This window comes from Sceloporus undulatus, chromosome 6, assembly GCF_019175285.1.
Source record: "Sceloporus undulatus isolate JIND9_A2432 ecotype Alabama chromosome 6, SceUnd_v1.1, whole genome shotgun sequence".
Lineage (NCBI taxonomy): Eukaryota > Metazoa > Chordata > Lepidosauria > Squamata > Phrynosomatidae > Sceloporus > Sceloporus undulatus.
In genome coordinates, this window is record NC_056527.1 from 156,421,149 (window position 1) to 156,448,149 (window position 27,001).

The 27,001-nt window shown below is 42.3% G+C and overlaps 1 protein-coding gene across 1 annotated transcript; it reads left to right on the forward strand.

Annotated features, from left to right (window-relative positions):
* On the forward strand, positions 1-26,527 carry SNX1 (sorting nexin 1). Its single transcript, XM_042475652.1, has 15 exons — positions 1-189; positions 3,444-3,546; positions 4,684-4,820; positions 9,175-9,241; positions 11,606-11,649; positions 12,760-12,901; positions 14,006-14,084; positions 16,777-16,852; positions 19,977-20,090; positions 20,245-20,338; positions 21,051-21,256; positions 23,164-23,307; positions 23,657-23,737; positions 25,416-25,487; positions 26,130-26,527. The coding sequence occupies exons 1-15, from the start codon at positions 61-63 to the stop codon at positions 26,178-26,180; spliced, it is 1,539 nt and encodes a 512-aa protein (XP_042331586.1). The 5' UTR covers positions 1-60; the 3' UTR covers positions 26,181-26,527.
* Positions 26,528-27,001: the final 474 nt, after the last annotated feature.

The following is a 27,001-nucleotide window of genomic DNA, read 5'->3' on the forward strand; positions in this document are numbered from 1 at the left end:
CAGCTGCTTCCGGCTGGGCTCTGAGGGGCGGCCGGAAGTGGCTCCTTCGACGGCGAGGCCATGGCGGCAGGAGGCTCCCCGGCGGAGCGGCAACCGCCGCCTTTCCCCGCAGCGGAGGAGGAGGCTGCGGAGGGCGTCCCTGAGGGAGAGAGCGACTCCGAGGGGGAGGACATCTTCACCGGCAGCGCAGTGAGTGAGAGGCGGGGAGGAGGCTCCCTTGGCGCTTTGGGGCTCTCCCTGACAGCTCCGAGCCCACAACAAACTCCAACTCCCAGAATTCCATAGCCTTGAGTTGTTTCTCCGGTGCGGATGTCAGAGAGCTCTGGTGCCACAACAAAACTACAAACCCCAGGACTCTATAGGATGGAGCCATAGGTCCGAAACACACTGCAGGGATAACCCAGTTCGAGACCGCTTTAACTGCCTTGGCTCAGCGCTAGGCGATTCTGGGAACTGTAGTTTCGTGAGACATTGAGCCTTCTGTGTCAGAGAGCTCTGGTGCCACAACAAACTACAAATCCCAGGATCCCTTGCGCTGAGCCAGGGCAGTCAGAGCGGTCTCAAAGTGGGTTATTCCAGCTTTAAAAGCAACCCACTAGGCCTATGGCTGGACTGGTAATACATTTATAAGACCATGGTTCCCATGCTGGAAAAGGCTGCATTTGCATGTCCTTGTCCAGAAAGGTTTTGAAAAGCCTGCCTTGATTGTATATGAGAAATCCCCCTCTCTGTTTTCCTCAAACTATCTCATGACCCATTAGAGGCATGTGCGCATCATGCGCCACACAGACAGCATTCTTTGGTGGGCAAAGTGGTCCTTTGTTTTAATTTTTAACCCAGATCCTAATAACTTATTATTACCACTATCTTCATACATATCTGACCCAAATGGCAGCCAGAAGTGAAGCTCAGTCCCTCGAGGAGAGTTCTGTGGGAGGTGTTCTTGCCCATTTGGGAGCATTTGGGGGTTGTTTTGTAGGGAAAATAACCCCAAAATGGAGAGAACTGGGGGGGGGGGTGGTCAGGACTTGATTGCAGCCCTTTCCTGCCCTCTGCTTTATATAATGCGTGCCTCCTGTTGACTTATGGTGATCCCATGAATTCTACAGGCATTTCTTAGGAAAGGGATACTCTGAGGTAGTTTTGCCAATTACTTCCTCCGAAACGTAGCCTACAGCATCTGTTATTTGTTGGCAGTCTCCCATCCATGTACTAACCAGGGCTGCCCCTGGTTCAGCTTCCAAGATCAGACAGGATTTAGTGACTTACCACTTTGTATATTTGTGGCACATCAGCTCTGTGGAGGGCGAATGCCCTTCTACTCATTTTGGAGGTACATCCCCAAAAAACTGCCTCCTGCTGCAAGTCCATCACTGAATAGTAAGACAAGAGACTTTTCTGATGAGGCCAGCTTGCACATAGCCATTTCTTAGGAGCAGGGCTGGTTCCAAGTGTATGTGTATCCTGTTGACAAATTATTTCAGACGAATTCTTTCCTAAAGAACACACAAACACACAAACTTTGCGTTTGATGCAGATATGTCATTTAAAATGATTCTGCCTTCATTCTTTTTGGGGGAGGAGAGTGGACTACACCAACTTTAAAATGACACATGCACTGATGAGAGAAACTATATCTCACGAAACATGCAAACAAGTAACATTTTGGCCTCGTCTAATCTGGAAAACCTCAAGCAGTTAACTTTCTGAGATCGGAAAAATCAGGGTTTTGTGAGCAGACCGTGTTTTAGTTCGTTGTTGTGTACCTTCAACTTGCTTCAGACTCTAAGACAAACCTATCATGGGGTTTTCTTGACAAGATTTGTTCAGAGGAGGTTTGCTGTTGCCTTTCCATGGATTTCTAGGTTGCTGATAGTGAGTGAGGAAAAACGATGCGACAGGAATAGAAGTGACACACAAATGTAAAGAGAGATAAATCTCAGGCTTGAGAAATGGAAGTTGCACAACTTCTGCGGAAACATGCAAACCAGCCTCTCCCATTATGACTAGAGCTAGCAGGAAAGACTTCTTCTCTGTGATTTGTTCTGTGTTTGCATATATATATATTATGGGAGAGAAATTTGTTCCCTTCTTCATTATAGTTTTCAAAATGGTCCACAGACTCCATATCAGAACTGAAATAATAATTCACATCACACCATTGCTAACAGTGTACCAAAAAAATCCCTTAGAAAGCCAGTCTTTAATACCTTGAATAGTGGCAGAGCTCAAAGCTTGTGGGGAAAAGTCTTTGGGGCATATAAGAGTGCAACATGTGTGCAGGGACGTAGCTAGGATTTTAGGAAGGGGGGGGGTCCAGACTAAGTGCCACCATTATAATGGGGCTTGAGTGCGGTGGCGCAGCAGCACACACACACACCCCGGCTACATCCCTGATGTGTGACGTTCCCAGCTCTGAATCAGCAATCTTTATTTAAAACATTTGTTATTTGTAGGGTTTGTAGCTGCAGAAATACATTACAGAGTATGGAATCAGAAGGGGTCACAAATTATGTCTGCTAGGCAGTGTCTAGTCCAGTTTTTATACAGGTTGTCTTTTGTCATGAGCCTCAGGGTTTTTTTGGAACAAAGTGGGTTCAGTACAGCTTCAAACTTACAATATAGGCCCCATACAGACAGGCCAAAATAAAGCTGCTTCGGGCCACTTTGGAGGTATGCTGTTTAAATGATGCATGCATCCTAAGAGTCCAGAAGTTGCACCAAAGCTGTGCTCCAGTCCTTAGGACTGAATTGTGGCTTTGGCGTGGCTTCTGGACTCTTAGGACACATGCATCATTTAAATAGCACATCTCCAGAGTGGCCCAAAGCAGCTTTATTTTGGCCTGTCTGTATGGGGCCATAGTTACTTTAACTTAAGAGCACAGAAAACGTAAGAGTTTCCTGTGAAATGGCATGGCTTTATCAGAACTTCATGGGAATCTTTTCAGCTAGGGTTGTCCCTGCTATTTGCTCTGGTTACAAAGAATCTGACTTCTGGCATGGAGAGCCCTGTCTGCAGTGCCTCTTGGGTCTGTGACCCTGTTTGTGTGTGTGTTTTTTTAAACTGCCAACTCAGCCATGCAGACAATGTCAATGCTGTCTCCAGATACCAAAGCATTGTCTCTTTGGAAAGCTGTTGGGAAGACAGCAGGCCTTTATAAGCTGAGCGCTACAATGGTGGAAATTGTACCAACGCCTGCATTGTTCATTCTGTCCCAGAATTTCTGTTCTCCACAGAAGTTAAGAAGATCCATACTTAATGGATCAAAACAAAGAAAGTTTGTTAATGGAGCATTTAAAAAAGCTTTCACACACTAGTATACTTAAGCTCATGACATCTTTATGGTTCAAGAATAATTGAAGGCATAGAGGCATTTTTGCATATTCTCCTATAATAAATTTAATTCTGCAACTTATACAACATCCACTGTTTGTGCTTCTAGACTAAGCCAACGTCTCCTAAAACGGAATCACCTGTACATGAAAGAAGCAACTCCAAAACGAATGGTATTCAGGATGAAGAAGATGATCAGGACCTATTTGCAGGTTCGTTAGCTGAGAGCTGGAGAAAGGTTGTAGAAGAAATATTGATTCTAGCTGAATCTCACTTCTGCTATGAGATCACTAAGTGTTCCTTAGCAAGATACCCTCGGCTATTTTTCTGCATCTTGGGAAGTAAGACTAACCTTTTAAATAAATGTATTATGAAACATCTGAAGCTTTATACAGAGATTAAACAATAAAACAAAGATCAGGTCATAGTAAGTAATATTAGACACATAAAGGATTTATATGAACCGAAGCAAGTTTTTAGAAAACAAAACAAAACAGTGTGTTGGGAGATTTCATTGCATTCAACATGGCTGCAATTCAAAAGGAACAAATGTGTTGCATTCCCTAATTCTGGCAAGAATGCATTGCAAACCAGGCCAATTTTCTAAATAATTAGCTTGTAATTTTGAATTCTGAAGAGTGATTGTGCCCAGTTTTGTAGCTGTTTTGTCTTTAGGTTGATTTTGAGAAGTGAAATCAGTAGACCTCTTGAAGTCTTTGTGCTAACCTAGTTCAGCAAAGCGTGAAAACTCCCAAACAGGAAGTCCAGCCACCTGTTCTGCAGCGTGCTGTATACAGGCTTACATTTGTTTGTGGGTACAGAATCAGTTTGCATGCTTTCTCCATGTTTGTTTAGCAATTCACTACTGGCTTGCAAACTGATGGCGCAAGCTTGCTAGCAAGATGACGTTTTATTAACAAAATAAGTGGCAACTTTGAAATGCCTTTTCAAAGTAAACTATAGTTTTTAATGCGCAGTTTGGAGAATATTCTACCATAAAACTCTGATCAAAGAGTAGGAATTGATGCTATATCCTAATATAAGGGAGAGGAACACGAGAGGCACATGTTGACTTTAGTGTGACTTTATTGTAAACTGCTGAAGGTGTGTGCCACAGGCGCGTGTGCCATTGTTGTTCTCTCAGTGCGGCTTCCGTGTAAGCTGGAAGCCGTGTAAAATGCATCCACGCATGGTGCGGGCGCACAGTATATTGAATGGCCTTCATTCTTGGTTGTCAGCAAATTGACTTCTTGTAGCTTCTTGTGGCCTAGAGAAGGTGAAACTGAATGGCTGAAGAAATTAGGAAGGATTTTTATCTATGCCTGTTTACAGATCTTGTCCTTTTATAGACGCCACAGTGGAGTTGTCCTTGGATAGTACACAAAACAACCAGAAGAAGGAGACAACTACTGTTTTCAGTCCCATCCCTTCTCTAGAGAGAACAGCAAATTCCTCTTCCAAGCATCAGCTGAAAACCTACGAGGAGGTATATACTTCTGTATTTGAATTGTTATGCATTCAGTTGTGTATTATACAGTATTTTCAGAAATGAATAGTAGTGACTTATGGAAATAACGGCGGGGTACAGACCGCCGCTTTGCACGGTCCGACTCCCGCGCGGACCGAAAAAGAAGCTCCAAAATGGAGCTTCTTTTTAAGTCGCGTTTGCGACGTAGTGAGGCGCCAGGGGTGCACTCACTATGTCACAACGCCCGCGACGCGTACGGACGCTCAGCGTCCGATATGTAAAGATGGCGGCGCCCGTATGAACAGGGCGCCGCCATCTTGTACGTATTCAATACGTACTAGGGTTAGGGGGGTGCGGAAGCACCGCCCCTTCCTAACCCTAGTACGTATTGATGACGTACTATTTGGCGGTCTGTAAACTGCCACTATGCTAGCTGGATAAGCTTGCTTGTTTTCTGCTTTGACCTACTGAAGTATTTAGTGATGCCTGGTGTTTAAAGCATTAACCAAAATATAAGAGAGGGGCTTCTTTCTTTCTGCTTAATGGAAAAATAGAATCTGGCAGATTTTGGCTTTCATTTGTTTAAAACTGAGGTGTAGCATAACTTTGTAGAAGGCATCCTGAAACAAGAATATATTCCCACAATGTCAGAGAATGTGAATAATAATGATAATGATAATAAATTATTCCTTACTCACTTCTCCCCAAGGCTTGATGTGGGGTACAACATAGATGAAAATACAGTATATAACTAACCATTAAACACATATGTTAAAACACATGTAAATGTAGTCCCTTATAATAATAATAATAAATAATAAAATATTTATTTATATCCCGCCTCTTCAGTTTTGGGGATTGAGGTGGATATCAACAAAGTTTGTACAATACACAACAATAATGTCTAGTTGTGTACAACTTTAGGGGCAGTGCTAATCTGTTACTTGGCTGAAGAGCCAGCGTTGTCTGAGGATTGCTCCGATGGTCATATTGCAAGCACGACTGCACTGAACATTATTACCTTCCCACTGAAGTGGTGCCATTCTGTCTACTTGCATTTGCATCCTTTGAACTGCTAGACTGGCAGAAGCTGGGACTAGTGACAGGAGCTCACCCCATCATGCAGTACTGGGAAAATGGCTGCGCCGGCCAGAGGAAGATTGTGCCTATATGAGCAAGGCTGCGCCGGCCGAAAAAATGCCTTGCCCCAGCCAGAGCGGCCTTCCTCCGGCTGGCACAGCCATTTTTTGCTGCTGCCAACGCAAGGCTGCGCTGGCTGGCCCAAAAACAAAATGCAATGGCCTAAGGAAGGCTTTGCTTTGGGTACAGTGGTCTTCTTCCGGCTGCTGCAGCCTTTTTCTGGCCAGCACGACCTTGCTGCTGCTGAGGCAAGGCCACACCAGCCGGCCAGAAGAAGGCCACGCCAACTGAGGCAAGGCCTTCATTAGGCCGAAGTGGGCTTCTTCTGGCTGGCGTGGCCTTGCCTCGACAGGAGCAAGGCTGTGCCAGCTGGCAAAACGGCTATGCCAGCCGGAGGAAGGCCACACCAGTGGAAGCAAGGCCTTCTTAGGTTGGTGTGGCCTTGCTCCGGTAGGCTCAGCTTTCCTTTGGCCAATGCGACCACTTTCCCAGCTGGCACAGCTATGCTGTGGCCAAGGCAAGGCTGCACCAGCTGGAGGAAGACTGTGCTGGCTGAGGCTAGGCTGTGCTGGCTGAGGCCTTGCCTTGGTAAGGAGGGAAGGAGGGCTTGAATTTTCACAAATACTCAAGTTCCCATTATCCCCAAAGTTGGCGCAGCATTGGGGACAATGGGGCTTGAATATCCATGAAATTTTGAATTCGCAAGGGTCCCCAGAATGGATCCCTCATGAATTTGGAGAGTTGACTGTACACATTAAATTCATCCAGATTAGAATGTATCACTTTAAAATTCATAGTTTCAAATCAACTGGGTAGGCCTCCCAGAAGAGATAGGTCTTTAATAATGTTTGAATTTCAGACAGCAAGTTTAGCTGTCAAATCGCTCCTGGCAGGTCATTCCACAGTCTAGGAAAAATGTCCTCAGGCTGACAGTTCCCAGTCTAATTCTGGCCAATTGAAGTTAATGTCTCCCACATAAGTGTATGGAGTGGATTATACAGAAGAAGGCAATGCTGCAGGTAATACATAACCTATTAATTTGAGATCCACCATGCAATATGTTTGATTCAGGCATGAAGTGTTCTAGAAAATGAGTTCTGGTGGCTGACAGCTTGCATTGTGTACTGATGCTTAGCTAGAGATAACAAATAATTTTGATATAAAGCCTAATCTGTACAACCTGTACAACCCAAGCTAATTTTAGTTTTAGTTATATCCATGTTTTAACTGATAGCTATTCCAGTCTTTCTCTTTGTGTAGGTAGAAGAATTAATGAGATATGCATTTAAAATATGCATATAGTTATGCCTTTCTGCCTACAAGTTCTCAACATTTACAAATAGAAATAAAAGAGTAATTCCAACCCCCCCCCCCCAGTCAAAACTATTAGACAGCACTAGCAAAGGGAACAAATATATTGTAAAGGATTTTTTAATTTGCATGATTCCTAAAGGTTTTTAACAGTGCAGTACCTCCATAGATGAACTCTTCTCTGATTAATCATCTACAGCATTACAGCAGGGATAGGTAATTTCCTGGACTTCAGTTTATCTCACAGGGCATCCATTAGAGTTGCAAAACTGCCAAATTTTCCACTGCTTATAGTTCTCCAAATTTATAACAATTGCAGCACCTCTTCATGTTGCCATTGTGTTCTCCTACTTCACTGAGCCCTGTGAAACCTCAGTGAAGAGTGTCTCACCATTTCTAGAACTTGGAGACCTAGAAAAGCGGTCTTAGATTCAGTGGCTTTGGCAGTAGTGGTGGACAGTGTGGCAACAGTTGATGTGGCAGTGGCTTCTGAAAGATAGTGACTAAAGAACTAAATGTGGTCTGCATGTTGCCCACCTCTGCAGTATTTTCTGAAGAAGCTCTTGAACAGGTATATTCACATGGGAGCAAGTACTTAGAGCAAGGGTGGTCAGTAGCTTGCAGCCTTCTTGTAATCTTTGATTTTTATTAGCACTCTTGAGATCTACGAATTGGAGCCTAATTAAAAGAACATACAGATGGAATCAAAGAATTTGAGTCTTCAAACGCCATAAATAAACTGAGCTCACCTTCTTTCTGCATGACTGCTCCCTCCTAATTATTCCCAATCTTTGTAATATTTTTTGCAGGACTTACTTCAACAATATTGTAAGATGATGATGAAGTCCTTGGCTTCCAAAGTTTCAGCTTTTTTGAGATCTTCAAGTTTTCTGTGCCAGATGTGAATCAATTGCTCTTTATGCCATAGCTAGCTATCCCCTCCTTTTGCCTAGGGTTGCCATAATTTGCTGTCACCAAACCGGGACAAAACATAGAAAAAACTGTAGGACAAAATTTGCCCAAAATGGAGGACCCAAGCTGAGGCAGGGAGGCCCCAGAGGAGGCGGCGCACTTGGCGCCTTGGCCTGGGCCTCCTCCAGCTCCTGGGCCTCCCCACCGTGGCCTGGGTCCTCCATTTTTGTTGAATGTCGTACATTTTGGACAAATTTTGGAGGAGGCCCAGGCACCAAGCTCAGCTGTTAAGAGGACCAGGCTGAGGCAGGGAGGCCCAGGAGGCAGCGCCGCACTCTGCGCCTCGGCCTGCAGTGCCTCCAGCTGTGGGAAGGCCCAGGCCAAGGCACCAAGTGCGGTGCGGCCTACAAGGCCTCCCTAGGGCTGGCGGAGGCCGAAGCGCCAAGCGTGGCACTGCCTCCTGGGCCTTCCCACAGCTGGAGGAGGCACAGGTCCCGGGTGCGGCGCTGCCACCTCCAGTCCCGGGGAGGCCTAGCTGGCAACGCTGGTTGGGGCTGCAGGAGGTGGTGCTGGCTGCGCTCACGGCCTCTGTTCCAGTGAGGCCAGCTAGGCCTCTCTGGCTGGGGCTAAAGGAGGCCGAGGCTCTGTGCCACCATGCGGAGTGCCACTTCCTTCAGTCCCGGAGGGGGGGGAGGAGAAGGAGCCGGGCCAGGAGGAGGCTTTCTGCCTTGCTCCAAGCCCATTTTCTCCAGCAGACTGGAAATTTACAAAATTTGGCTTGGAGCAAGGCAGAAATCTGGGACTGGAAGGTCAAAAATGCCCATCCAGGACAGGATCTTCTTTGACCCTCCAATCTGGGATTGCCTGCCCAAATCCGGGATATGGCAAACTTACTTTAGCTCCTAAAATGCATTATATCTAACTCGCCTAACAGCAGAAGGGTTCCACATTTGGTGTGAGGTCTGACAAAAGTCTTTGACTGAGGAATTTTCCTCTGTTTATCATACAGCTAGAAGAGGAAGAACAAGAAGACAAATTTGAACTTTCAGTAGGCGTGAGTGATCCTGAGAAGATTGGTAAGTCATTTATTAAATGGAAATAACACAATTATAGGGGAACTCTGTATGGATCTGTGCTCTCAGCTTCCAGGCTGTTCATAAAGTGCTGTTTTTGCATATGTTGCTCAGGAGAGCAGGAGAAAGATAGAACTCGATTCATCACTGCCAGCATCACTGGATGCAAACTACAGGAAAAGAGATTCCACCTCAACATTAGGAGGAACTTCCTGACAGTAATGGCTGTTCAACAGTGGAACACACTCCCTTGGAGTGTAGTGGAGTCTCCTTCTTTGGAAATCTTTAAGCAAAGGATGGATGGCCATCTGTCGGGGATGCTTTGATTGAGATTTCCTGCATGGCAGGTGGTTGGACTGGATGGCCCTTACGGTCTCTTCCAACTGTGATTCTAAGGAGGATTGTGCAAAATAGCTTCTGTCCCCAGGGAGTATTATGCTATTTGCTTTACACTTTCTGTGCTCTGGAATGCAAGCCACATGCTCTGAAGGGATGGTTGGGCCAGCTTACAGCCACCACCACCACCCCTCTTTCCCCCCCAGCTGCCTTCACTGCCATAACAGTTACATAATTGTTCAGCTTGAGGCAGATGTGCAGAGCTCGACCAGATTCTAGTAGCAGAACAAGTTGCTCATTATTATGTTAGGCTCATCTTTGTAGGAAGTACAGGCAGGACTTGGCACTGCTGAGGAGCCACTATTGTGTGAACTTCAGCTGTGATATCTGGTAGCTTTGATGGTAGAATAATTGGAGAAGACCTCCTGGCCTATCCACACATCCTCAATTTCTGGGAGAACAACTGGATCTTGGGCACCACCTTTGTTGCTGCTAATCAGTTTGTTCATATGCCTGTTTTACTGGATGAGATGTGATTCAGAATAGCACTACTGTTCTCATGCTGTTCACCCTGTAGGTTTACCCTCTGGCATACCAGAACTAACCACCCTTTTATGGTAGATGGCTTTCAGAATGTTCTAAATTTTTAAAATACCTCCTCTGTAATATGTGTTTTTTCAGGTTGAGGTGTAAGAAATGTTCATAGAATAGAACCATAGAGTTGGAAGAGACCACAAGGGCCACCCAGTCCAGCACCTGACCAGTTGTTGTTCTGTGCCTCCAAATCATTTCCAACATATGGTGGCCCTGATGTGAACCTAACAAGGGGTTTTCTTGGCAATATTTGTTCAGAGGGGGGTTGCCTTTGCCTGTGTGCCCATGGTCACACTGTAGGGTTCCATGGCTGACAGTCCAGCAGAATTTCAGACATTATTTGTGATACAGCACACATGGGCTGCAAGATCAAAATCCTGCATGCCTTTGTAACAACATCACACTGTTGGCTGCCTGCTTAGCTTATGATTTACTGTACTTCTTGCCAGCTTCTTGGCAGTGCTGCTGATGCTGCATAGTCAGCTGCCTAACTATCAAATTGACTAATTTTTTCAACTAAGAAAACTTTGCATCCCCCTAAATTTTAAAATCCATATTGTGTTTGCTCTGCTGATAAATTTGTATGTAAATATGCTGGCAAGTTGTTGTCAGTCAAAAGACACGGGTGACATGCTGTTGCCAAAACTATAAAGCAAGCCTGAGTTGTTGCAGCTGATGTGAAATTTGGCAGCTGAAGGTTGATATTTTTTTAAAAGCAGGATTCTGGTTTTTACATTTGTGTGTATATAAGAATCATAGGTTGCATTCTGTAAAGATGAAGAAGCCATCTGGAAGCTAAGAAGAGAATTTGCAGGGTGGATTCCATACTTCAGTAACTAACAGCTTTTTCCCTTCTTCCTCTTTCCAAAACCCAGACTGAGATCATTTTATGTTTTTAAATTATGGGTGGCCAAATGCAACAGGTCTGTGGGCCAATATTGTGACCTTTCAGGTACTGTACTGATGGTCAAAACTACCAGAAATGGGGGGGGGGGGGATATGAAGTGTCTGGAAGCCCATGTCTGATTTTGAAAACTAGGTATTTTTTAATGTTAAACAGTGCATTAAGGGCTGTGGCCTATTTAAAAGGTAAACTAAGCTGTATGAACGGATATCTGAAAGCTTCCAGACCTTTCATCCTTTTTATGGCCCCAAAAAAGAGACTTTGGAGGCAAAGTGCAAAATCATTTCACTTTGCCCATCCCTGCTTTAAACATTGTGGTATGGAATGTGTTTCAAGTAACAGCAATCATTTTAACATGGGATAGAGAGACTGTAAACGCCACAGCCACAATTAATGAAGCAGAGACAATTGTACAACTAGACAGTGATTTCATTAGTCAGTTTTCTTGTATTTAGTGCCCACTAGGTGGAGGTATTCATCACAGCATCAGTTTTGCATCATGTTATAGACTATTTGATTTCTTCTTTCTATAGGAGATGGTATGAACGCCTATGTAGCCTACAAGGTATCAACTCAGGTATGTTTTGCTTTTGCCCTTCTATGTCCGAAGCCTCTCTTTAACTCTTCCACAGGCATTCCTTTGCACTCTAAACTTGATAACGAATGGATAAGCTTTGTAATTTTTTTCATGAGTATCTCAAGTCACCTGTACTGAAGCTTGAATCAAATGCACACTTTAATCAGTTCAGTTTGCCAGTTAAAAACAGATGGTTGAGGAACATTTTCTTCATTCACAGTGCTGCTGCCTTGTTTATGGCTAATATTTCTAACTCTTCTGTATTCCTGCTTGCCAAGTGGTTAAATATACTATGCAATGTAACATAAGCTGTACAGATGGTTCCAAAAGGGCTTTTGAAAGTCCTTTTGAAAATACAATGTGTAGGTCTTTCATTCAAAGAGAAGTAAAGTGGATGTTGGCATATACAAGCTGAGTAGTTTCTTGAATCCTCCTTTCGCACCTTTTAAAATATAGCAGAAGCATCTCTTACATTACCGATATGTTCTGCTTGAATAAAAAATACAATTCATAAGCTATATGATTTTACTGGTGTTGGTTGATAACTTAATTATTCTGCTTTTTATATACAGTTGGCCCTCCATATTCTAGGATTCTGCATCCACCGATTCAACCACAACAGCTTAAAAATACATTTTAAAAAAAATCTAAAAAGCAAATATTGATTTTGCCATTTGATATAAAGGACACCATTATACTATTTCATTGTATATAATGAGCATCTATGGATTTTGGCATCTATGAGGATGTGTGTCCCATAACCAATCTCCAGGGTATACCAAGGGAATGCTATAGTGCCTTTTCTGTTTTTGCAGCACTAAGATTTTTTTTTAACAGGTTTCGGTTCTCCTGTATTCGGATGAGTTTTCTCCTAAGGTTGTATGCACATGGTTGTGCTCTTAAAATGGTAACATATAAATTTTGTCCTGCACATATCTGTTGGTTTATATTGTGGTAAGCCATAGGTTTATCCTGTGCCTCACTGCTTCTGAAAATGTAACACTTCTGTCTGTCTGTCTGTTTGTCTATCTATCTGTCTATAGGTATAGATATTTCTGCAAAGTGCAGAGTGGTCCATGTTAATCTCACATTTGCTTATTTTCTTCTCAGACCACTTTGCCAATGTTTAGGAATAAGCAGTTCTCAGTAAAGAGAAGGTTCAGTGACTTCTTGGGCTTGTATGAGAAACTGTCAGAGAAACACGCACAAAATGGATTCATTGTCCCCCCACCTCCTGAGAAGAGTTTAATAGGTGAGTGTAAACAGTGAACTTCACTAGCAATACCATATGACATACCTGCACTCTTTAGCATACTGACTTGTACACACAGCATAGGCCCTGACACTGCCTGACATTCTGAATGCAAATCTTACTGGGAATCTTGGCCTGTAATGATTGGGAAAGCTCTTGCCTATTCTTTCTCAAACCAGTAATACCCTTTTGAAGGTCTAGGAAGCATTTTGTTTTTTGTTTGTCCCAGAGGAGGAATGAATACCTTATCAGTGTCTCTAGTAGTTACTAGTCAAGTTCTTTTTCAACCCTATCCTTCTATCCTACCTCTGTGTGCTTTTCTCAAGAATTTGCAGCACTCCTTCTTCTGAGCTATAGGCTGAATATCATGGACTTTTCACAGAGAGAAGTGCACCTCTGGATACTTCACTCAACCTTTATTAGGCATACAACTCTGGATACACTATGTGCACTTGACGTATGTTGTTGATGTTACACTTTTCATTCTTCTTGAGTTCCTGTGCCAACACTGTTAGGGTTGGTTGGGCATGAAGCTTACAGAATAAAGAGAATTTTTTTCATGTACTGACACAAAAAACTGCATTGTGCAGCTAGGCCAGAGATGGCCCATAGGCTCTATTCAGCCCCCAGATCTGTTATTAACAGGCCTCTGATAGAGCTTTTTTCCCCCAGGCAAAGAGAATATTTTCTGCTCCTGGAAAACTTTGAGGAGTAGTGGTTTTGCAATAAATTGGGACACACACACACATATACACACTTGCATGTCAGCGGAGGTGGACTTTAATGTGCTTGTAGTTGTAAGGGGGGTTGCACATTTTCCTGGGAGTGAAGCTTGCCCATCTCTGATCTAACTCAGTGTGGTCTATTTTTACTGCAAGCAGCTATCCCGGATTTCAGACAGGGATATTTTCCTGCCCTGCCCTGGTAATGACTGGGATTGGGCCTGAGATCTTTAACATGCAAATAGAATAGTGTTCTACTGAGCTACTCAGTCAAAAATGTGCTGTCCTGCTGAAGCTAAACTCAGCCCAGATTGTGAGAGTAGCCAGATTGTGAGAGTAGCACAGATGTAGCTGATAGTATTTCTTCATTATCTTATTCCAGGAATGACCAAAGTAAAAGTTGGAAAAGAAGATTCATCTTCTACAGAATTCCTAGAAAAACGGCGAGCAGCCTTAGAAAGGTAATTTCACACATAGTTTCTGTCATGGCTGTAGTTGTAAAATACTATGATGCACTTAGCATGCCTATAGGGCAGTTTGTTCATAAAGATAAACTGCCTTATATGGAGAGTGAGCACACTAAATAGACCAATGAATTAGCTGGCAACAATCTAATTCCCTTTATTTTAAACAGATATATCTACTCAGCAGAGGCTCTTCTTAGACAAGGTGTGGCTAGAAATATCCTTCCAAAGCTCAGGGGGCACTGTTTGCAGTTTGCCACTTCTTCAGGCTTTGGGGCATTTTATTTAAACTTGCAAAGGTTCCCCGCCCCAATGATGGGGTGGATCATTTCCTGGTTTGGAAAAAAAGTACATGTATGTCTAAAAAAACCAACTTCAACATATTTTTTCTGTCCCACTTCCTCCCTCTAAACTGGGATTCTTGGTGGCTAACAAATTAAAACAAATACGGTAAAGCTTTTAAAAAAATTCAGAAAGTGAACATTAAAATTAAACTGTCAGTAGCATTAAAAACAATTTAAAACATGCAGTTTAAAATAACTGATAAACAATACAGTTAACAATACAGTTAAAAAGAGGAAAGCATTATGTTAAAAGTTCTTTATTTTAAAACATTTAGTTCTTGAAAGACTCAAAGAAAGGGTCTTCAGAACAGGAGAGAGTCCCTCCGTCAAATATCTAAAAACATTGCAAAATATTTAGCATTGGCCCCCAAAGGCCTGGAGATGTTACTGGCCCTTTTGGAGCAAAATCTTCCCCAATTTTGTAGGGTGTGTGTGTGTGTGTGTGTGTGTGCATAGCAACAATGGAGAGTACAGCCCCCTGCCTCCCAGAAAACCCTGCATTTAGCAACTGAGATAACCCAGTACCTCTTTGTATTAGCTGTTAAAGTTGATTTAAATGAATTCACGAAGTAGACTTTTTTTCAAGATTTTCAGGGTTTGAACACTAACCTGTTCCTTTGTTTAGTAATAATTGATGGGAGCAGCTTTTAGTTGGTTACATGAATCTCTTCCAGCATTCTGTTGACTACAATAAAATCTGGTCAGAAAATGTGACTGATGAGAATTATTCAAAGTGGAACCACAATCAAATATTCCTCAATGAATGGGAAAGTAAGAGGGGAAGTGGCATTGTCCCAGTTCTTGTTCTTAAGCTTTCACTTTTAGTTGATATCCTTGATCTCAAAAGAGTTATCTTTGTTTGAGATATTACTGTTAAGCTCTGTTAACTTCACTTAAAGTAGGACTATGCCTCTCAAATGAGTGTGGTCACACAGCAGATGTTAGACCACTGTAGACTAAATAGCAAAGTGATTTTCATTGTGTGGATATTTTTGTAGCCAAAACAATATCAAATACATCAGGGAGGGATCAACCAGCTAGAGGAACCCAAAGATTTGGAGGGAAAAAATGTTATGATACCATCTAAGTGGAGGCTGAACCCCCAAAATAGTTCTTGGGGAGTGAACATGCACAATTGGCATGGATTGCTGTTGGTCAGTGGAGCATTGAAATCTTGTGAGAGAAGGCATGATTGGCTAACAAAATCCCTTAACTGAGGCTAGAGAGAAGCCAGTTGACAGGCAGCATACATGAGGGCTTTGGAAGTGCTCAAGCCCTCAGGCAGGTTGGAAGCAGATTGAGATCTAGTGGTAAATAATCTGTGTGATTTTCTATAGATTGGTAGGGGTTTCTTACGCCCAGTTGTCTACAGAAGCAACAATTTCCCTCCAATAATAATAGTTATTATTGCCTAAAAAAGAGTGCTTTTAGAGTTGTAAAGGTGGAAATCAGGAATGGAGTTCTCTGTATGTTGATTACAGGGCACACATGGTGAGCATTGATCTTTCAGTGTGAAGCACACTGCTGAACACATAAAGGCACTGCAATAGGCAATTACTTGTGGCTCCCCAGCGTATTGGCCTACATGTATTTTTAGAACTATACATCTTTACTCATAGCTTTACAGAAATATAACTAAAGATAAACAGCAGAAAGGACGTTCGCTGTTGCCACTCCAAAAATCTGGAATGACCTGCCGGATGAGATCCGCCATATAACATCATTGGGGGCCTTTAAGAAGGCAATAAAAACAGATCTCTTCCGGCAAGCCTTCCCAAACTGATCTCCTCAGAATTTTCACTCTCCATTTGTTTAGTTGTACCCACCGGACTTTGATCTTGATCTATTTTATTAAGCATTTTATTGGGAATTGTTTTTAATGGTATTTTAGGGTGGGAGGGAGATAGGGGAACCAGGATCTATTATGTCCTGTTATGATTTTATTTATTATTCTTGTTTGCTGTTACCCGCCTCGATCCAATACAGGGAGAGGCGGGATACAAATAAATATTATTATTATTATTATTATTATTATTATTGGTAAATTCTTCTCTGTCAAATTTGTCAAGTTTGCTGCCACTAATCAAAGTTTGCAAAAGTTACATTTTCGGTTGCAACTCCCAGAGTATCTTAGCTGGCATGGTGATGAGGGGTCACTTGGACTTATCAAAAAAGTAAAATTTTCAGTTTGGTTGTGCTGATAGAGGGAGGCCTTTGCTTTCAGACTGTGTCAGGCCCACTCTGTGAAATTTACCTCTTTAAAAAAATCTGGTCTTAGTATGTAAACATATATCAGAAATATGAAAATGTGAGTTGCTGGCACCTAATACCTTCCTCTTTGACAGGTATCTTCAAAGAACTGTAAGTCATCCAACCATGCTGCAAGACCCAGACGTCAGGGAATTCCTGGAAAAAGATGAGGTTGGTTTGCCACCATACCCGAGTGCATTCTCTTGTCTGCGAGATGTTTCTGCACTTGTGACCCAAGCATCCTTTACATGGTTTATTTGGTAAAAACTGAGGAATTCATGCATGCCCTTTTTGATGTCCTTGATCTCAATGGATATGTATCAGGGGTGGGGGGATGTTTTTGTGAACTGTCGAGGGTGGGGCTAGAGAAACATGAAGCAGTTATTGCAAGCTTCTCTTGAAATAAAGAAGCCTGATATATTATGTCACTGAGTTGCAGCACATAAAGAGAAATGTGTAGATTTTTTGTGCATTTGCTTGAGTACTGCTGATTTTCTTATATTACGTCAGAGATCAAATGCATCCAGCTATTCATCTGAACATACAACATTGGTGGTGGTTGTGGGAAACATATGTATGCCGTGATTTATTATGGAGACTATCTCAGTGAATGACAAAATACTACTCTACGCAGAGCTAGGAAAATTTCTTTTGGACTACAGCTCCTACAAACCCCTATTCACCATAGCCAGTGGACATGCTGACTGGTGCATTCTGAGCATGATAACCCAGAAAAGCTAGTTGTCCATCCTCTGATTCCATCCTACTTCAGACTCTAATTTTTGCACTATGTTTTGCAACATAGAGAATTGCTGAATGTATGTAATTAGAGTGTGTACAACAGCAACATACTGCAAGGAGCAGTAGAACTAGTGCTTGTAAAATGGGGTACTTTTGGTCTTCCCTATGTTTTGAACTGCAGTTCGCAGATGTCCCAGACACTGGCTAGTAGTAGGGGAGAACAGGTGTTGTAATCCAAAACATCTGGCCAACTAAAGGTATCTACTTCAGCTACAGAGGAAATGCAGTGAACACCACCTGCCCTAGTTAAACGTGGCCTGCTGTCCAAGGCTTGAACTCTTGGCATGCAAGCATGGAGTATTTTCTTATCAAATCTAGCACTTGATTACTTCCTCCCATCAAAACCAGAACTTTAAAACTCTATATTTTTGGAAAGGAAGAGGCACTAGAGGCCACTTTGAAAACATACAATGCCAAGGAATTCCAAAAGAAAATCAACATGTTTTTTTAGCCTTTGACTATAAGAGCGGGAACACAGGGGATTTATAAAGGATGGGCGGAGCTACCGCCAAAAAGTTGCAAAGTAAATTTTGCTCAGTGATTCCAGAAGTTTCCAAGCTGACCTTTGCAGGTGCAGTAGAATCCATTTGTATGATTCGCAGAGACCACGAAGAAGAAAGCAGCATATATTTCAGCTTCTTTGGTTTCACACTGATTTATAATAGCCTGCTTCTCCTTTTTTTGCTGACTAAATTCCATACTCCTTTTGTTATGAAATGAACCTTTCTTGACAATGTGTGGTTTTGACTTCTGTAACACATCTTCCAACTGGGGGGAAAGACCTAACTGTGTTGCATTTACTTTTCAAAATAGTGGATGGGGTTATATAAAAGCTTTTTTACTCCAGCCCTTAACGAAAATAAATAAAATAAATAAATCTCCAAGGCTAGTGTAACAAACTACTAATTAGTATGAGAACTGTATACTAAGTAGCAGGCTAAACCAGAGAAGCCTTATTCTAAAGACAACACTGTAACAGTATATCTTCAATATTACCCAGTCATTGAATTAGAAAACCTAAGCTATACCAGGAATCAATCTTTATAACCAGGTTTAGGGATTTTATGAACTTCACCAAAGCCTTTGAACTTCTGAGTTGTGTGATATCTTGTTTTACCATGTACCTTACTGTAGAGGTAGGAAAAGTATGGCTACATGCAACCCTTCGTACCCCTAAATGTGGTCCTTGACCCCCTTTAAGCCCCAAGACTCTGAAAAGTTTTTTTTTTAAAGACTTCTTTTTTGGCAGTCCCCATTCTAAACCAATCAAAGCCACAGCAGTTAACATCCCTTAATCCTCCAATGCCCTCCTCAACCTCTGGAATACCCACAAACAAATAAATTGAAAATCAGATAAAACGGTGACCTGAAGTGATTTTGCTCCACTTTAGGTGTACTGAAGCACACAGGCATGGCCCACCGAGTGGGCACATGAAGGAAAGGTGTCTCTGCCTTACTGACTTGCTTGAGTAAGCTGGAGCTGGTTCTCCTGGTGCCACCTATCCATGATGCTCCTCCTATATGATTGGGAATGTAGATTGTTTTCTAGAGAAGGGATGGTCATTGAACAGTATCTTAATGGCCTATTAATCTCTTCCTGTTCTGGTGAGTTTTCTTTACTACCTGATCAAACTGGGATGCTGCAAGGTTATTATATTTTTAATGTGAAGTCAAAGGCTTTCATGGATGGCATCCATAGTTTTTTGTGTTTTTTTCAGGCTATGTGGCCATGTTCTATAAGAGTTTATTTCTGATGTTTCGCCAGCATCTGTGACTGGCATCATGATACCAGCCACAGATGCTGGCGAAACATCAGGAATACATTCTTATAGAACATGGCCACATAGCCGAAAAAACCACAAAAAACGTATTATATTTTTGTTTTCCTCTTACAGTGTGCCCCTACTTTATGCGGGGGATCCATTCCAGACTCCCCCACATAAAACAAATTCTGCCTATGCTTTTGCCCCATTTAAATGAATGGGGCTCGTGTACACAGTGGCGTGACAGCGCGCACACGCCATGGGCTAGCACCCCATTATTCCCTATCGGACGCACCGCCCCTTCTCCCTGTGCGGCTTGTGTGCTTCAAGTTGTTATGGTGGCCCTAAGGCAACCTTATTATGGGATTTTCTTGGCAAGATTTGTTCAGAGGAGGTTTGCCACTGCCTTCCCCTGAGGCTGAGAGCATGTGACTTGCCCAAGGTACCCCAGTGGATTTCCTTGGCTGAGCTGGGAATCATATTCTTGTCTCCAAAGTCATAATCCAGCACTATGTCACTGCCATTACTGCTTGCTTTTAGTTGTAGTTGCTTTTCGCAGTGTAGTCCAATACTTAAACCACTGTGCCACACTGGCTCTTCCTATGGCAGCAAGGGAACTACTGCTTACTAATACTTTGTTCATTCTGATTTTTCATGGCATCTTGGTACAGACATTAAGGTGGCTCAGATCATTAACAATGTAGGTAATCAGATTCCCAATTTTCTCACAGCTGCCGCGAGCTGTTGGTACCCAAACATTAAGTGGTGCTGGCCTCTTGAAGATGTTCAACAGAGCCACTGATGCTGTCAGCAAAATGACCATTAAGATGAATGAATCTGACATCGTAAGTACCTATTGTTCTTGAGCAGCTCTTACTGTCTATTTAATCTTTATTCATACTGTCCCTGAGCAGTATTTCCAGAAGTAACTACATAATTGGATATTAAATGAAATACCCTTCAAATTAGATTTCTTTGTCTGTTCTCTCACCCTTTCAGTGGTTTGAGGAGAAGCTTCAGGAGGTGGAGTGTGAAGAGCAACGCCTGCGGAAGCTGCATGCTGTTGTAGAAATGCTTGTTAATAACCGGAAAGGTAACTTTCCAGCTGAAGTAGTTCTGTGCAACTGAAAAACTGTTGGATGCACCTCTTGGTCCCACAGCCCCTGTGTAAGCTTGCACTGGGATCTTAGATATCTCATTAAGTGCAATTGTTTTCATTTTAAGACTCTTTGTCCAACAGGAAGTAACTACTAGGGCTCTGAATAGTAGGGAGAAAAAGTTTCTAATGGCAAGGGAAACTGCTCCACAGCAGATAAGAAAAAGCAGTAGTTGGCCACAGATCCGGAAAATTGGGGTCCTGATCTTTGCTTCCTATAGCATTTCCTGTCTCCAAATGCATCATATTCCAATATATTTAAGTGCTGGGTGTAATCCAGTTAATGGATCTGCAATGAGTACTGTCAAAATTTGTAAGCTACAACTCTCATCATTTCCAACTAGCATTGGAAATTGGAATGTACTCTACTGGAGAAGCCTAGAATGGATAAAGCTGCATTATGTTATTCTGTTTTTCCTACCTTTCTGGAATCTCTCCAGTGATTTTCTACCAGTCTATATGTTTCAAGTGAAAATGACCAGAAGAATAGCAGCCAGAAAGTCACTTTGTAATTGGTTCTACCATTTTCCTCCAAGCTCTCCCTTATCAGTTTTTTTCCTGTTGGCTGTGGCATTGTGCACCACACCTGACCTAACTAGCAGTCAGCAGATGCCTAGCTGCACTTAATGCTGTCTGTTTGGTCCACTAGAACTATCACTGAATACGGCTCAGTTTGCAAAGAGTTTAGCCATGCTGGGGAGTTCGGAGGACAACACCGCCCTGTCCCGGGCACTCTCCCAGCTGGCTGAGGTGGAAGAGAAAATTGAACAGCTGCACCAAGAACAAGCCAACAATGACTTCTTTCTGCTAGCTGAGCTCCTGAGTGATTACATTCGCCTTCTTTCTGTTGTAAGGGTAAGAATTCTTTTTGCCTTCTTTGCAGGCAAGCAGGCAGGTTTCTATTATGAGATGCATGAACGAAACAGAAACTTGTATTGCTTTTTAAAGAAAGTGATGTTAGGGTAATGATCCTATTATGCAGTCATAGACTTGCGGATTTCCCCATACATTATGCAGAGTCTGTGAGTTGTAGTCCATTTAAAAAAAATTAAGTACAGTTGGCCCTCCATTTTTGCGGGGATCTGTTCCGGACCACCACCACCCCCCACACACACACACTAAAATGGAGGCTTGTGCATATTCAAGCCTCATAGGCTTGAATGGGGCATGCCCCCGTGTGCACAGGCCGGGAACGTCGCCATAGGAAATAGCAGAGGTCACCCCTCTGCAGATATTCAAGTGTGCGGATCTGAGATCCTCAAATTAGGAGGGGCGACTGTATTTCTGTATTGCCTCCCAGACCACAAGGGCTCCCAAGTTCATGAACAAATAAAAACCAATTAAAACAATACAAAGATGAACATGTTTTTAAAACATAATAGAATAAATTTTAAAAATTTCCAAAAGCAGTCTGAAAACAATCCTAGAATCCAGTTTTGAAACAGATAAAGCAGCAATGTCAAACACAGATGCCATGAGGAGCTGCCCACCGGAACCCTAAAAGAGATGGAGCCAGACGCACTTCTTGGGTGGGGAGTTACACAGTTGAAATGCAGATACAGGGAAATCCCTATCACATGTACCTGCCAACTTAACTTCACAAGGTGTAGGGACACATAACAGGGCCTCTGAAGATCTCAAATTTCTGGTAGGCTCATATGGGAGGAGGCAGTTTTTCAGCTGTTTTGGCCCCAAATTGTTTAGGGCTTTGTAGGTCAACACCAACATAGAATCATAAATCAGAGAGTTGAGATTAGATTCCAATGTAGTTCTTGCAGGACCAGTGTTACACAGTCTCTGAAATGCACACCTGACACCAGTCTGTCTGCTGCATTTTGCACTAGCTGCAGCTTCTGAACACTTTTCAGGGGCAGCTCCATGTAGAGCTCATTGCAGTAGGCTAATCAAGAGGCAAGTAAGGCATGGGACCAAATCTGCTTCCCCAAGAAAGGGGATAACTTTTCCAAATTCTGGTCCTAAAATTTGTATTATAGTCTTGAATTTCCAAGCAACCACATTTTTCCCCGTTTTTCTCTGCATCACTTTTTTAATGTGGGTTCTTCTCTCTCCCTTAATTCAAATGTTTACTACCACATAGTTTCTGATTTAACAATTGCAGAGATGCATCTTATATTAAAGGAGATATACACTGAATTCTCTGTGTATTTTTGTGTAATTAATTTAAATTACTTAAAAAAATAACACCACCATCACTATGTGGCATTATGAGCAAACTAGGAATGGCAGACTGCTCTCATAGTGCATACATTGGGCAAGGGCACATGATGTTGTGTCTGCCCTTTCCCTTGATTTTATCTGTCGGGTTACAAAGCAGCACTGAACCTGTTGATAGTCCACAAAAGGTCTATGCTGTTCTGGTAGCTTTTCATCAGAGATGTTTCCTGTTTTAAGCACCTAAGTAGCTGTAGAGCAAAGATGGGAATTGTGTGGCTCTCCGGATGTTGTTGAACTAGAGCTCACAGCACTGTTCACAATTGCCTAATCTGATGAAGACTGCTGGGATTGCAGTCCAGCAACATCTCAAGGGCAACACAATTTCCACTCCTGCTGCTATTGAATCATCAGCTTCTTGTTTCAGGATTACAGCACTTAAGCCTGGTACTCCTGCTGTGGCATCCTTCTCCCATCTGCGTCAGATTAGTCCTTGTTGCTGTTATGAGTTAACCCTTCATCCCATGTACATGTTAATGCCCTGATGGAAGAGAAACTGTTCCTGATAGGATACCCTTCCCTGCCAACAGGGTGCCTTTGACCAACGAATGAAGACCTGGCAGCGTTGGCAGGACTCCCAGATCATGCTGCAAAAAAAACGAGAAACAGAGGCTCGGTTGCTGTGGGCCAACAAACCTGAGAAGCTCCAGCAAGCCAAAGAGGAGATCTCAGAGGTGAGAAGTGCATCCAAATCTGATTCATCTTCCTTCTGCCACAGTAACCCACTCTGGGTGGGCTGGGTGATCCAAAACATGCTATTGGATAAGCTACATCCTTGTGGGGCCTGTGGACTTCATACAGTACTGTGCAGTGGCTTACAACCCTACCATCGCAGAGAATTGGAGCAGCTCTCTTGTCACCTTTGTTGGTGTGTTGCTGGCTAGCTTGATAAGCACCATAAAACTTGCAATAGCTCTTTAAAAGCAATTCATCTCTTTTTCAGTTGTGCATCATGTCCAGCCCACATTCTACTTGTGTAAAACAGCTGCTATGCTTTTTAACACATTGCTTGTGTATTTCCAGTGGGAATCTCGTGCAACACAGTACGAACGGGACTTTGAACGGATATCTACGGTTCTCCGCAAAGAAGTGTTGCGGTTTGAGGTATCGCTGAACTTACACATCAAACGCTTTCATTTGGCCATCATGTAGATTGAGTCATCTCTTTCCAGAGGTTTCTTAACTTGTGGAATGTTGAACAGAAAGGGATGATGTTATTTAGGGGGAAACTTACTACAATAATTTGTTTCACTCAGCTGGTCAGCAGCATGAGTAGAAGTTTGTTCATAATCTCTTGGGAGACCTCTAGGTTACCTTGTTTTGTGTCCTCGTTGTCAATGAGATGCATATTTTCCCTCAGTGTGGCTCCTTAGCAGAAGAGATGGATAGAATTCAGAAGCAGGAGCAGGTCTCTGAATAAAGGGACTGACCTCAGTCCTAATTGTGAAACCCAGAATTAGTTTGTAAACTTATTATATCATGTCTGCCTTCTGTCATGGAATTCAAAATGTTGTATATGAGGTTTCCAGGAGGACTCCCAGATTCACACATGCTTAAGCAAAATGGTTGCATCGCATGCCTTAGCAAGTGGTTTTTTTTTTTTTGCCATTTGTTTGTCTAATAAGAAACAAAGTAGGCATGCAAGCCTGAAGTTTGCCCGCTACTGATGTACAGAAGGAACATTTGCTGACCTGTTCCACTATGATAAGGGCTCTGGCATTGGAGCCTGACTGATATCAAGCTTCAGTAACCAGTAGCCTGTTTTCCAGTCTTGTCAATATAAAGACTGCCAAGTTGCTCTGTGTTTCCAACCAATGAAGGAGACAGTAAGCTTTGTACATGATGGAAAGAGTACTTAGTTTACACAGGAGTTTTATTTTCAAATGATGAATTAAAGTTTATTAGTTTTCTTACTCAAACAAGCCCAGGGGACTATTCCAGGTAGAACCTAATACTGTCACATTATCTGATAAGACTTAGGTGAGAATCTGCTCTCCTTTCTTTTGCATAGCTTCTCAGTACAATGCACAGGCTAAATGATATTTAAGATAAATAATAATAATAAAAAATTTTACCCCGCCTCTATTGGGATCGCGGCAGCTTACTATTAAAATCCATCCAATCCAACAGTAGTCATACTTATTCCCTCTCTCCCCTAAAACATCAATTAAATAGGTTTAGCATTAAAATCATCAATTAAAATAAACTAATCTGAAATGGGTGGGTGGGGTTACAAATATTCAATGTGGGGGTCCATTTGCTAGGCGGCTGGGTTACTTTTAGGAAAGGCCTGCCAGATCGCTCTTGACAGCCTTTTTAAAACTGTCCAAGCTGTTAATATGACCTGTCTCATCTGGCAGGCCATTCCATAATCTGGGAGTGGTTTTTAAGATCAAATCTCCTGTCTGCTTTCTGTCTTCTACCTGATTTTTAAAATATTTTGCCAAATTAAAACATCTGAAGAGTTTGAAACTTTGGCACATCCTTGTGCCTTTTTGGTTGGCCTGATAAAGATATTACAGGTTGAATCTTTCTTATCCAAAATTGCGAAATCTGAAATATTCCAGATAGTGACACGTTTGCTTTCTAGTATTTCAGTGTACACAAACCTTGTTTCATGCACAAATTTTTAAAAACATTTCAAATAAGAGAGACTAAACCTGTACCATAGTATGGATTGTGAAGCTGTATGCAAAGAAGGATTCATGAGTGGAAAGCCTTCTGTTGTCCAGAAGAGCTTTGCTGTAATCACCTACTGAATTTTTAAAATTTTCTGTTACAGAAGGAAAAAACAAAAGATTTCAAGACCAGTGTGACCAAATACCTGGAGACGTTATTACATTCACAACAGCAGGTGAGTGAGCAATAAGCAGTGTTACATCTTCAGCAGGCATTGGCTTTCAGAACAACTGAATAGTGTCCCATATCCTGGTTCTTTCAATACCTTGCAGTTGCTGGATGGCTAGTAAATGGCTGCCCTGCTCTGCTGAGGAACATGGTCTAATGTATTACACAAAGCAGAGCACAACAACATGATCTTACCCATAGAAAGATATCCTCACAAGCTTTCAAGGTAATACGGTGTGCCTGTTCATAATTTATATCTTGCTTTACTCCCAGAAATGGGAATCATGATGAGTTTACAATCAAATTGTGCAATACAGTTTTAAAAAATAAAATTAATGGAATCATTAAGAAATTAAAAACTACTTGAAAACACACCAATAAAAGGAAAATTCAGCACCTGTTCAGTTCAAAGTCCTTTCTGCAGCAAGTAATGTCAATTGCCAACCAGAATAACAAGGCCTTTGCCTGCCAGTACAAAGGGAACAGAGAGAGAGTCAGTTTTCCTTCCCTGTATGGAATTCTAAGGTGAAACTTCCGTTCAATGGAGACCAGCATAACCCTAACCTCAAGAGGAGGGATTTAACCCAGTGATGATTGTACAAGCAATTTTATGTGCTGACCCTTTTCTTCTTTCTTCTTGTTTATGCAGCTTGTGAAGTATTGGGAAGCATTCCTGCCAGAGGCAAAGGCCATCTCCTAACTAGGCTAAGCAAACGCACGTCCCGGACTGACTTTGCCTTTACTACATTTATACCTCTTGGCCTTTCAGATGAATCTTGCCAAGCTGATAGACTTCTCCGCAAAGGAGCAGCTTTCCCAGCTATAACTCTTCTAACTATATATTTTTCATTTAGGTTCATATGCACAATATATATTTTCCTACTGAAGAGAGACTAGTTTCCTGCTTATGTCGGGCCCCGCAGTAGATAGCGGAGTATGGGCAGGGGTTAATGCATATTCCTTGGACTTTTGGTATCAGACCCAGGAATGCTCCCTATGATTCCTGCAGTGCAATGATAACTATGTAATAAAACTCAAAAAATCAGGGCACATGGCTAATTTCTCTTCTTTCTGCCTTATGGTTAACTCCTGGTTAAATGGTGTGAATAAAACAGACACCACTGACTGAATAGCACTTCTCTAGAGAAAAGGAGTAGCTGCCAGGCTTTACACCCCTTGCTCTGTACTATTGTTATGCTTGCAACATCTTCATGCTGGTGGTGATAGTGTCCTGATTTATGGGATTGGAAACTGTGAATGTTTCTTCCACATTGAAAGATTTATCTCATATCAGTCTCACAGTATAGCTGCTTTCTCCCTTCCTCTGTATCCACTTGTCACAGGTTTTAAACCTGCTGTGTGTGCTTAAGCAGGAACCTGCTGCTATTTAAGCAGTTGCTTTCAAAGACTTTTGATATTCAGCTCATCCTATTCCTGGATTTGGGATGAAAACATGGAAAAGATTATGATTTCTGACTGCTCTGAACCAGGTTCTTCTGGGGTGACAAAGGCCAACAACCA

Coding starts and splice junctions, on each gene's coding strand:
- SNX1 (XM_042475652.1), top strand. CDS start 61: ATGGCGGCAGGAGGCTCCCCGGCGGAGCGGCAACCGCCGCCTTTCCCC. Junction 3,547..4,683: donor TGATCAGGACCTATTTGCAG/GTTCGTTAGCTG, acceptor GTCCTTTTATAG/ACGCCACAGTGGAGTTGTCC. Junction 21,257..23,163: donor GCCTTCTTTCTGTTGTAAGG/GTAAGAATTCTT, acceptor CCCTGCCAACAG/GGTGCCTTTGACCAACGAAT.